This window comes from Numida meleagris, chromosome 2, assembly GCF_002078875.1.
Source record: "Numida meleagris isolate 19003 breed g44 Domestic line chromosome 2, NumMel1.0, whole genome shotgun sequence".
Classification (NCBI taxonomy): domain Eukaryota; kingdom Metazoa; phylum Chordata; class Aves; order Galliformes; family Numididae; genus Numida; species Numida meleagris.
Window position 1 is genome coordinate 18,803,727 of NC_034410.1, and position 12,884 is coordinate 18,816,610.

At 40.5% G+C, this 12,884-nt stretch overlaps 1 protein-coding gene across 5 annotated transcripts in view; it reads right to left on the minus strand.

Moving 5' to 3' along the window:
• The window catches only part of CACNB2 (calcium voltage-gated channel auxiliary subunit beta 2), a 237,209-nt gene that overhangs the window by 105,680 nt on the left and 118,645 nt on the right, over nucleotides 1-12,884 (minus strand). Inside the window, exon 1 of one of the 5 annotated variants that reach the window (XM_021388980.1) lies at nucleotides 11,343-11,659. The exons of the other annotated variants lie outside the window; for them this stretch is intronic. Coding sequence (XP_021244655.1) covers nucleotides 11,343-11,393 — 51 coding nt within the window. The 5' untranslated portion in view covers nucleotides 11,394-11,659. Of the gene's footprint in view, nucleotides 1-11,342; nucleotides 11,660-12,884 lie in introns of those variants that run through there. 5 annotated transcript variants of the gene reach the window in all.

Consider the following 12,884-nt stretch of genomic DNA (forward strand, 5'->3'; position numbering starts at 1 on the left):
CCCCCTTATTTCAAATAGATCTCACCTATCTCCACTTCCTCGCGTGAGTTACAGCACACATCTCTCAACCTGCCTCCTCTGTCACAACAGACCTTTGGTCCTCTGCAGACTATTTGTGATGTGATTCATGAATCACGGTTTAAGTTACTGTAGGTATTCTAAGGCAGAGTTAAAACCAAGCTATATACTCTTGGAAAGTGCAAATTAGATATCAGAACAATTTAATTTTATTTCACTATCTTCCAGCCATATGTTTACAAAATAGCAGTAGTTTAATCTGTCAGCCAAAGTGGTCACTTCACATTACATCAATTGCAAATTATGCTTCAAACAAATAATATAATATTGTGTTCTCACCAAGTAAACAAAGCATGTGCCATTCCTACAAGACACTGCTAATGGAATGCAAGTCACTCACCCAAGACGGTTGCCACTACTGATGTTGAAAGAGTGCGGTTACACACACTTATTAGTCTGGACATAATGGTCTGAGCTTTACCACACAGCTTCTTAATGTGAAACCACACCTGTCAATACTAGGCAAAACCAGTGTCATCACCCATTACTTTGCTTGTCTCATAGAGCTCTTATGAGCAACTGGGGGGAGGGAAAACCAAAAACAAAACAAACAAAAAAACAACAAATAAAACCAGCAGGACTGTGACAGCTGCTCCTAATACCATCAATAAGGGAAGCATATTGTTTTCTGTGTATTAAAAATCACAGTGATCATTTTTGAACAGTTTAATCAGTTCCTGTACTTTGGGCATGAATATGAAATCAGGGTCAGGGGGACTGCAGTTCACATACACTCACTACAGACGAAGGACTTTATGCAGTCTGTCACCATAAGTGACTTACATGTCACAAGAGATTCTCACTACAGACAGTACAAGCAGCCAGAGTCTGGCAGCTTGGACAGTAAATAAGCTGAATTGCTCATTGCTCTCTTGAATTGAAACATCATGACAGGTACCCAAGTCTATCTTAGGGCTTCAGAAAGCAAATCTGTGCATAGCTTTTATGGTTCAAGAATTAAAGTCTGCAGAAGTGTCACCCCCTGTTGAGGAAATTCAAACTTATAACAACTTTTGAATGACCTGTGCTCCACTCTCGACTAAGCAGCAACGGTGGACTTTCGCTGTGCATCCTTTCTCCAGTGGCTCATGATGGCATGGGACTGGCCAATACTTGGAGGACAGCATCTCTCTGGTGCTGATCCTTGCAGTAAGGCAGTACAGATGAAAAATCTCAGGATTCATGCAGAAAGAGTAAGGACAGTGATGGAAATGGGGGAGAGGAGTAGGTTGGAAAGAGAAGTCAGGCAGCAATGGGACTGCAGAAGTGGTGGGAATGGGAAGGCCAAAAAAACAGTGCAAGACTAGGAAGAAAGCAGTGTGACCTAAATGAACAAGACACTAAAAGCCAGGCCAGGAGACACAAACTAAGACTGGGCTATAAAATGGTTCAAGGTAAGCACAGAATGCAATAAGATTTGGAAAGATCTGCACAGGAATGACTAGGGTACCTGACTAGCCTAAAGCTAGGTGGTAAGCAAGGAGCAGGGCAGAAGGATGCTGACCCAGGGCTGGGATGCCCAGGTAGAACTGGCTGACCAAGCAATTAGAGACTACCAAAAATTGTCTAGGATTGAGACTTCAGCAGGAAAGCAACTTTAGGATAGCAGTAGAGCTGGGATAAACGCAGAAAGTATCCAAAGCACAATAGCTCTGCAAAAAAAGAAATGAAGAAACAAAGCTAAGGACTCTGCTTCAAGGTAGAATTGATCCTCTCCTCTACTGGTATTTTCCAGCAGGACACGTAATTGAAGATGTGACAAAGACCTACACAAACACAACTTGATCCAGTCTTCATCTTAAGGACCAGACTTCACACTAACGGAAAATGAACTGCCTGGAGGTTTGGTCATGACAGTCAAGACTTCAGTTTGAAAAGAGGAGTAAGTCACAAGAATGAAATGAGTCACCTCTTAAGCTTTCTGATGTGCACAATTACTTGTAGAGTAGTCTTTACTTATCTGCAGAATCCAGAACAGCAAAAGCAATACAAAACATCTGTTACCAAGAGCAAGCAAGCACTTGTAGGTGTGTCAATGGGTGCAAACTGTTTGCTCTGATTGTTTCTACAAGTTTTTTTCCTTACATACAAATCTATTCATGTGTAATAATACCTGATGGGAGCAAGTAAAGAAGACAGTTGGACTCTTCTCGGGGATTCTCAGTGAAAGGGCAAGAAGCAATAGCCATAAATTGAAATGTAAGAAATTCCATTTAAATACCAGGAATTTTTTTTTTTTTCCTTTTACTGTGCAGGTGACTGAGCACTAGAACAGGTTTCCCAGGGAGACTGTGGAGTCTCCATGTTTGGAAACATTCAGTAGCCACCTGGACATGGCCCTGAGCAGTCAGCCCTAGCTGATCCTGCTCCCGGCAGGTGATTGGGCCAGACTGTCTCCAGAGGTGCCTTCTTACCTCAGGAATTCTGTGAAGCCATAACAAACTTATATAAAAAATATTTAGTTCATGATGGTATTTTAGTGATTCCATCCCTCAATTTTAATCTTCAAAGATTAGACATATTGACTTTTCAAATTGTCTAGGACAGCTTTTACCTCTGGTATTTAAACTCTGACCTATGTCTTTTAAGCATTACTATGAATTGTCTACACTAAAAATAACTCTGTATATCATACTAATTCAACACAGTGCCTTTGGGAAAACAAACTGAAAAAACTGCTGACACGGTTGTCAAGGTTAATAGACTAAACAGACGCTCCTTGATAAACAAGAATCTTTCAACTTGCATCCAACAGCAACAACTATTTTTTCCTTCAAGAACTCTAATGGCAAGCAATTGACTCTCTCTTACTTAATTCAGATTCATATTCAGGTCCCAGTGAAGAACATCAACAGCTTGTAACCTTTTGCACAACTAGCAACAAGAATTTACTGGTAAACATAAGGAGTGATTTATTCCTAAGGGAATTTTGGCAGTAATCCTATTTATGTTTTTCATATACCTGTGGCAATAAACTCCAGAACATGTTCATATGAGACCAAAGAACAAGATCTCTTTCTCTTCAACTTCCCAACTTCCAAACTACCCTCTCCCACACCAACACTGAAGAGCTGCTTCACCGTGTTACTTAAATTGAAAATCAGCAAGTCATTTTTTCATTTTTTTCTGTGAAATTTAGCTCTTCTACTCTTGTGCTGGGGACCCCAGACCTGGATGCAGTACTCCAGATGGGACATCCTGAGGGTGGAGCAGAGGGGGACGATCTCCCTCTCCCTCCTGGCCACCCCTCTGTTGATGCAGCCCTGGATACAGTTGGCCTTCCAGGCTGCAAGGACTACCAGAAGGATCTAAAGCCTGGGCTTTCCTGTTCCTTAGGCATATTTTGAAGAATATGTCTTCTTCAGTTCTTATAGCTACTCTTTGAATGAACTACACAAGTAATCACATTGTCCCCATAGTTAGAGGAAATGAGACTGTGTTTTAAGAAGTATCCAAGTGTTTTATGAAAATGGCAGGACTCTCTCAGTAAGGGAGATTGAAAACAAACTGGCCCAGAAGAGCTATCACTGAGCACAACACCACACTGTTTTAGCAAAGACTCAGAGCCTGTTGCAATCGGTAAGGAATTCAGTCTGAGTTCCTCAGGCTCCTGCTAGCTGTTCCTATCCATAAGTAAAGTTACGTGGAGGAATGATGTGACACAGACCTTCCTTTCTTTTTAAAGTACCTCCCCAAAAAGTATGGTTTAGAACTATTAAAAGGTTTACTCAATATTGTTTTTCCTAGATTTTCACTTCAGAAGCACTGGGCAGCATCCCAGAACATGGTGCAAACTCCAAACCACAGAGACACTCTGCATTCAACTCCAGCAGACTGCGAATTTCCTTTCTGAATGTACTGTCTTTATATCTAGCCATGAATTTAAAATTCATCTCCTTACATAAAAGTCCATACATCATGTAGGATGTTTGTAATCTTCCTCTACATATGGTGTACATCTGGGAAAGGGTTAGTAAGTAACATTTCATCTGATGAAATTCAATTTCATAAAGGTATATAACAAAACAATGTCAACTAATTGAAGGTCTCCTTAATATAAATATCAAATCTTTGATCCCCAAAACAACCTTAAATTTAAGGAACAGTAAAGTCTTAAAGTATGTCATGGAACTGTTAGAAAGCTATTTATATTTCATTTTTAAACACTGAAGCTGCTTATCATTTGCAGATTGTTGCTGGTTATTATGGTTACCATTCTCTAACACAATCCATTCTGCCTGCAGTTTTCTATTTCAGGATACAGCAGTGATAACATTAACAACAGACTAGACTTCTCATCTTGCAAATATACATGTTAGGGGCACATGCTATCTCCTCCGCCACTGAAAGATAACAGGAGCATGTTCTCACAGAAATAACAAGCTGCAAGTGGCTGCCATTCTTGCAGTTAAAACATTTAACCCAAACCACAATGAGTGTCAGACAAAGGTTTGATACCATTTTGCCTGCTTTATTATGGATCCTTCATATCACTCTGTTAGTGGAGAGGCACTATCAAGTTGGGAGATCCATTCACAGGTGGTTGTTCCTATTTGTAGGCAAGATTTATTTGTATGAGTTTGGTTTTGTTTGTGTTTGTTTGTTTTTAAATATAATGCAGTCATAAGAAACACCTTGCAGTCTTGCAGCAGTGAAGCACAGAGAATGGGGACAGACTGAAAGAGCAAGTCAAATGGTCAATGTGCCCCTGCTAATGTAAGTCTATTACACAAAGTGCCTGCAACTGAGAGTAGCCAAACATTTCTGAACAGCTGTAAGCTTTAAGTGGCTGGGAAAAAATCATCAACCCTTACTTTTAAAAGAAATAATGCCCTTAAGATTAAAACAGAGATCATATTCATTTTACTATAGTTATTAGTTTCAAGAAGAAAAATGTATATGCTTTTCAGCACAAGAACAGCAATAATAGAACCAATCTTTGAAGTAAAATATATAAAATTTTGGGAAAACGTGGAAAATATTTTTTGCAATATTTGATGGCAAACATTCCTTAGAAAATACAGATTTCCACTGAAAATTTAGTAATACAAAACTTTAATGTCACCACTACATGCTGCTGACCTGCTACACTGAATAATACTTCAAATTAACACTGAATTTAATCTCAGTGAGATGCTTTCAACTATCACATGCAGAACGCGCCTGCTCCTGGGTGTACTGTAATGTCAAAGTGCCACCAGCAATCTGATAATTGCCAGCCACTGATGTCCCAGAGCTCATGACTGAAGAGCAACTGGGGGAATCCTTTTGGCTTGTAGCTGTGTACAGAAGGCACCATGGACTGTCATATACATTAACTATCTCTGTCCACATCTCCACATCCTGAAAATTAAGCTCAAGCTACAGACTGTCCTCCGGGTCCTCATGATATTGATTTATCAAATGATACTTCCCAGCAAAAGGGTGTAATGCATGGTCTTTTAAAACTGTTCTGATTTTTAGAATGGAATACTAATTCACGTATGAAGTCCAACCATATCTCGAAGCTGTATTTATAAAAGTCTTTGTAAAATTTGAGCTATTGATAGCTCTGCATTCTGTTATTATTTCAGAAGTGAAAACATATCCGATCAGCAGAGCTCTAACAGCAGGCCACAGGAAGCACTCTGGCGTACTACTTTTATTTATGCACAAGCCATCATTCCACATTTCCATCAATGGAAGTTCTTGATTCTCACCAAATGTTGTGGTTTCTTTGGCCTCATCATTTCTTTAAATCTCAGTTCCCATTCCTCATGTTTGAAACGTGCAATATTACTGATGCTTGCATTTTTGGTAACCCTAGGAGCTTCATTAATTATGCTTAATTTTTGGTACAAGCCAGTCCTCACAATTTAACGAGCTCCAGTGAAATGAATTTTGATGCAATGCAAAAGCTGGAACAACTCCCACCAGCAGAAAGGACTATGTATCGCTTGAGACCCACTTCAGAGCTCAGAATAAGAATTAAGGGGCATTTAGGCAGCTGCTGCTCTAACGACCTCCTGCACCTCTGGGTATAGGTGTCACCTGGCACTGCAGGAACATACTTGAGTTTAATAAGCAGGGAGCCAGAAGCACAGCCCTGGCTAACAGGAGCTGTTACTATAACCCTAGTGTGTTGTGGTGGAAGCAGAGTCAGAAGTAGCCTGTTTGCTACGTGGAGTCAGGAGTCGGAAGACCAATGGAGATGATAAGAGCAGTTAAGTTATTCCTTCCACAGAACTAATGCAACATGCGACAAAGGCATTTTCAGCACTCCCCTGATGAAATGAAGCGGGTAGTAAACTCGTAGTCACACTACCCTGCCCGCTTTAAATAACAGAAGTCTTGCCAGCAGCGCTGGAGCCTGAATACCATTTTCTGCTTGGCAGTTTTTTCTAGTACTCTGTTGCTACAACTCACAATCAATGTTCATTACAAAAACAAATGCACGCTCCAAACAGCTCAGTTCCTCAGCACTGACACTGCTGAGAGCTCCTGCATCAGGAAGAGGATGTACACCTCTGTGAATAGCAGACTTGCACTAAGCCAGCATCAATGCAGAAAGTTACTTTTCAAACTTGAGAAAATGATTATCTCAAGCATTTCTGTTCAGAAACTTTAGGATTCTCCTTCTAAAATGAAAGATTTCTTCTATTACTGTAGTAGTTTTAACTCTATTCAAATTGTGTATAATAAAGCTGAGAGATTCATTTAAAAGCACAATAGAAGCTGATAATATTTTCTTAACAGAAAATATCCAGCCAGGAAACACAGAGGCCAGAAATATCACAGTGTTCTGGGAACTCACCAGTTTCCTTGAAAACCAGCAGAAATTTCTTAAAATCCTTGGTTTGAAACTGACTTTTATAGCACTCCGCTGTAGCATGAGCTCCTGAAACTGCTACCTAATTAAGCACTTAGGTCACTGGTTTCTCAAATACCCCAGTGATACTGTTTCCAAAATGACCTAGGAATATTGTTGAAAGGTAATACTTAGATTTCCAGCGTTACTTTTTCGAAAAGGCAATACCTTACCTAAGCAATCCATTAGTTTATAGAAAGCAAATACGGAAGAGATTACTCTTTCAAATAATAAAATGACATGATTTTTTAAAATTGTTACATTATTAGAAATCAGAAAAGATACGTGTACTTTATTATCATGTAATGATAAAGTGTATGTGGATATGACCAAGAAAGAAAAGGAACCACTAGAACCTTTCAAATTAAAATTAGTCAGCATAGTGCTTAAATAAATAAGCAAAATCACAGGCTCATTATATGGTGGAAAACAAAGCCTGTGTATGTCTGAATCACACAAATTTGCGAAGAAAGGCTTTGAGCAAATACAAAGTGAATTGCACAGAAACAATGACGTGTAGCTCACTGAGGGCTTTGCCAGACTAAGAAGATACCAAGTAATGACTACTGCAATGTGAGCGATCCCCTGGATCAGCAGGAGCTCATTCAAAATGAAATTCAGCTTTTACCCAGAATTACTAGCAGAGTTTAAAATGATATATTTTCTGATATTAATAGCCTACAAATATCATTTACTAACAAGTTAATAGGTTTTAAATGACGAATATCCTAACTTGTTAATCTGTCAGCACCCTTTGAGTAGCCTCAAAATATTCAGGAAAAAAGAAACAGAAATTTATATCCACCAAACGACTGCAAAATGTAATGTATCATTAATGACGAGCTGCAGAAAAACAAGTTGTTTTGTGAACAGCAGAAGTAACAAAGCCTGGTTTCCCACACACACCTCCACAATACCTTCAGCTTGCTCCCATTTTCCCTACACACCACATGCTCTGCACACGTGGCTCCCCTCCCCTCACCAAACTTCCCACCAGTTGCTGGCTGAACAAGAGGCACTGCTTCGGTTACTCTGGAGTTAAAACCATGCTAATTGGCTGGCTGGGTGCTACCTCCTGGATGCCATGGGAGCCCAGAGAGTGCCTTAACTCAAACACTGGCATGCAGAGCAAAGAGCTTTAGCAGCTCCAGCAAGCTCCCAAGGTCCCCATTGCTCTGAGACCTCTGCAAGGCTGATGTAAATTGGCCATTGGACTGAAGTTACTGAGAAGCACAGCTAACAGATGGAAAGTGGGATTGCATAAAGCCTGTCTAGGAAACCAACCTAAACATCAGAGCTGTTATACAAAGCCTGTCCATGCACTTTAATGTTCAGCAGCTTGTTTAAATATAAGATGCTGCATGACCTGCAAGGTAAAACTGTATATTTTTCAAACCATCTCTTTCACAGAACATTGGTTGCTGTTATTAAGCAGCTGCAAGCACTATATAAACCCCCAATTCTGATGCAGCATACTTGCGGCAGCAGTGTTGCACAAAGATTTGTGCTTATAGCAATGGGCTGTAAGGATCAGTAATAAAACATGGCAAAAAAATCCTGTAGGCATATACGATTGAGAAAACTATTTTCAAAAATATAACGCCTGTGTTTTGGCCCATACCAAAAAGTCACTGTAAAACAGAGCAGCCCAGTGATTTAAAAGCTACAAAAATACACCTTGACGCAAGAGAATTTCAAGGGTCCTTTACTTCCCCTTCTTTCACCTGTTTTTACGTTGCATTTCTGCATTGTCTATCCTGGTAAGAAAATAACACAACTAATCTCTTTCATTTTAAGAATTTCCAGACTTGTTCATTGCAAATTGAATTAAAAAAAAAAAAAAAAAAAGCAGAAATTATGTATTTCACCAATGCTGAAAACATAAATTCATGGATATCAGGGTAAATTGGCAAAAAGACAGATGTCACTTCTTGGTGTCCTCACCTCACCTGCTATGCAGTGACAGCTTCAGTAGACCATAAGGGATTAGTGCACCTGATGTGCTCATAGTTTTCTGGCAGAAGTTTCCATATTGTAGAGTTTTATGTCATAAGTCTGTGGTGTTGCTGAAAATATGTCAGTGGTTAGACAAGATGTATTATTTTATTTCATGTTACTGTAACATTTTAACTGACTGGGTCAACTTATTAGGAGGGCTATCTGTCATTAGGGGGCTATGACAAGTAAGCACTTTATTTAATTATACGCATCAAAAAATAGGAGATAGAAAGCTGTCAGGCTGTATCTCTCCATCTTCCCAGTCTTCCTATTACTTTCCACTCAGCCACCTAAACTACTCTTTATTTTTCAGTGACATAAAGTTTGAGAACTCTTACTGCTAACAACAAGCTAATTTGCAAGAACAGCTTCCTGTAAAATCCTTCTGAACAATGAGTGACTACAGCCAAAATTCACATCAGCCAAGTTTTCTTCCCCTCACAGCACATCTAGAAACTAGTAGAGAAATTGAGAGAACCTGGAAATAAGAGTCCTCAGCCATGATGTTGACAGAAGAGTTGGCCATTTGTTCAGTTGTGCACATTAAGCTGCACAAATGAAATGCCTGTTTTTTCCATCTTTTTCTTTCCCCCGGCCCTTCCCCTTCCTGAGGGCCTGCCATGAAGCAGAAATGCACAGAATCCTTTCAGCCAAATGTTATTCCTTTCTACCTGTGTTCCACTTTCCCTATCCAACTTTCTTCCCCCCACGACCTGCACATCCACAGCCCACCTTCATGGCATCTCCTTGCCCTCCTTCCATGGGACCTCTGTGACTACCCCAGACAGAGCCTAGGCTTCTTCACATTGTGATATCAGGGAAAAGGTTTGTTTTAGTCCACAGCCCAGATGTGCCAAGCTCACCACCTTATCGATGGCATTATATGACAGCCAGCAGACAGAAAAAGGAAAATGTTGCATGGACACATGGACATTATTAGTGCTAAATTCTAATAACAGAAATGTTGTTTTCAGATAAAGAATATTTTACAATTGCAATTTTATTTCTTATTTACTTTAAAGCTTTTTCCCTCATAAAAGAAAAAAAAAATCTAAATTTTTCCCATTTGTAATTGCAATGGGATTGTCAGAAAATGCCAAAACGCTCTAATTTATCAGAACTCTCAGAATTGATTGGAAAAGATACATACAAAAGCCTAAAGAGCTAAGCATTTAGCTAGGCTAATAACATTAGAAAATGCTACAAGCACCTGAAGTTATGAACATAATGCTTGCTTTCCACTATTCTGAAAATCCACACTGAAAACAAGCCTAGTTCAGCTGTAGCTGGTAGTTGTATACCCTCATACTTCTTGGCACACGTCTAAAACACACTGAATGTGCTGATGGAACATGATGAAATGCGGGGATAACTTAGTCCTTCCTGCCTCCCAAACATAGGAGCGGATTTTAATTTGGAGTAAAGAGCAGTTGTCAGCAGGTGTACAGAAGGGAAGTTAACAATAGCTACTCAGCTGCTCAACTGGAGATCCCCAAATCATGCAGAGAAAGGACTGATCCAAACTTGGTTTCTTTCTAGGAGAGAGATACTGAGCAGTCATTCCATAAGATGCTCTGTGCCCAAGTAGTCTCAGAGTAACAGCAAAGTGACCCTCATGCCTCTGGCGTGCTGCTTCTCTGCAACCATATTCAAATCTAGAGCAAGTTTAAGCCAAGCGTTTAGAGGAAGTTCATTTTTACTATTATGGAAATACATTATTTATACCGTATTAATCTCTGTTCTCTGCTTCCTATAGTACAAGAGGGAAAACAAAGCACATCCAAGTACAACTTTTCAAACATCTTTGTTATTTACATTTTATTTCAGGAGCTCAGCTGAAGCCAGGATACCTGCTCCCATCATCCCCTGGCACCAGGGTCACGCACCTGGTAAGATGCTGCCACACCAAAACTCCTGCGAGCAGTACAGCTCAGCCCAAAGCAGAAAACAGAGCACACCGTGTGTGCCCGGGCAGCGAATGTACTTCAAAGTGTTGCCAGTAGAGAGTCCCATTGCTCTCGTATTGAGGAGAAAACAATCATTTAGCACAATCCTAAGAACATAGAACAGTGAGATACTTTGTTTCAGCTCTGCTTAACAGGACTACAGACAGAAGCGGTGGCACAGCAGCCACCTGCACAGACTTTCACCTCCCCTCACCTCCAGCATTTGTAGTTTTTCAACACATCAGCATTTAGTATCTGTTTAAAAAATAAAAATAAGTAAAAGCTCAAAAGTATTACTTGGACTTCCACTGTAAGGTGGACACATTTTTCAACACCACTTAAGCGTGGCTAGATGAAAGCAAAGTGAAACCTTTTAACTGTAATTAAGTTAATTTGCTAGCCAGTCTGTACGTTTCATTTCAAAACTCAGTTGCTCCCCAGCATCTGGCCTGGCTCCTGCAGCATATGCTTACCCCCGGCACACCGAGCTCGGCCTGTGGAGCCATCGGGCGTCTGTCAGGCATGCCAGCCGTGCTCCGTGCGGGCCAGCCCTCCCCGCAGTGACGCGTCCTCCAGCAGCAAAACCTCCACAACTGAGCAGCACGCCACCAAAACTTCGGCACATCAGCCTATGTTAACCATCACTGGCTCCTTCTCCTCCTCAGGCCTGGCTTAAAGAGCCAAGCTTTTGCCTACATGCGGCGATCCTGTTTGCTGGAGACTTCTCTCAGCTGTTGATCTGATTCAGTTCCTATGTTAGGTTACAGCTCAGCGGAGAGCCCGTCACCATCAATTAACAAGGAAGAGTGGGAGGGTTCTGTGCTCCCAGCGACGTCAGCCGCTTTGGGAAAGAAGCCTGCACACTTGCTGGAGTAACAACATTTTATTAATCTCAGATGCATGCCTTGCAGCACGCACAGCCTCCTGTTAACATGCGGCTGGCTGTGCAGCCAGGAGCAAATCACGGAGAAGTGTCTGAATGCAAAAAGCATATTTCTTTCTAAGTATGGATTTGATTTTACTTTTTGTCCTCTTTCTGAACAGAAGTATTAGGCACTGATATGACAAGTTAGAACTCTTAAGTCAGGATGAAAATCTCCCCTGTGAAAGAAAAATTAAGCTTGATCACAATAAAGGCAGAAGATGTATTCCAAATGAACCTCAACCCCAGTGGCTTATAAAAACAACCATCTTAATTTAAAAAGTCATTTGCCACTTTGGTACACTGGTCCACTTAAATAATCAGCAAATCTCTCATGTTTACCATTATTGGCCTTAGTGAGTGTAAGACTTCACAGGATTAGGGCCAGCTGGCTTAAATTTAAACTACAGAGTAAATGCTTCTGAAGGTATGGCAAAGAGAAATAAGGCACAGGGAGCAATGAGAAGGGAGTGCTGTGAAGAAAGAACTGCAGAGCAGCAGCTTCCCACCCTGCTACCACTGAGACAGTAAGTGACAAGGCAGTGACTGCAGAGAGCAACACCAAGAGCAAACACACGCGGGGCTCCAGCTGCTCAGTGAGACGGGGAACTTCTCAGGTTATGCCTAGAGACAGGCTTTTAATATGCATGCTAGAGAAGTAAAGTCCCATCAAGCCAAAATTGGGCTGCGAGAGCTGAAAACACTTCCTGTTGCCAAATGCCAAACCCTTATCACTGACCTTGTAAGCAGAATGTGAAGTTGAAGGTAGCTGGAGAGGGACACTTGCTCATCTCTCAAGAATTGAGACACATATATATTTTAACAAATATATCAGATTGGCTTCCAGTTATATTAATAGATTCCTACACATATGTTTATAAAGTGTAGCAAAGTCAATACAAAGTTATCTTCTTTTCCTGCCCCTGCAAATATCCCTGAAAATGTGTTTTATTGATTTATTTATAACAGCTGCTTACCACATTCTTAACAATTATAAGAGGTGGCTTTGGTTTGTCCATGATTATCCATGTTGTTAAAACTTTCCCACAGCTCCAGATGCCAATATTCACATTAGATGCTCAGATGGCAAATT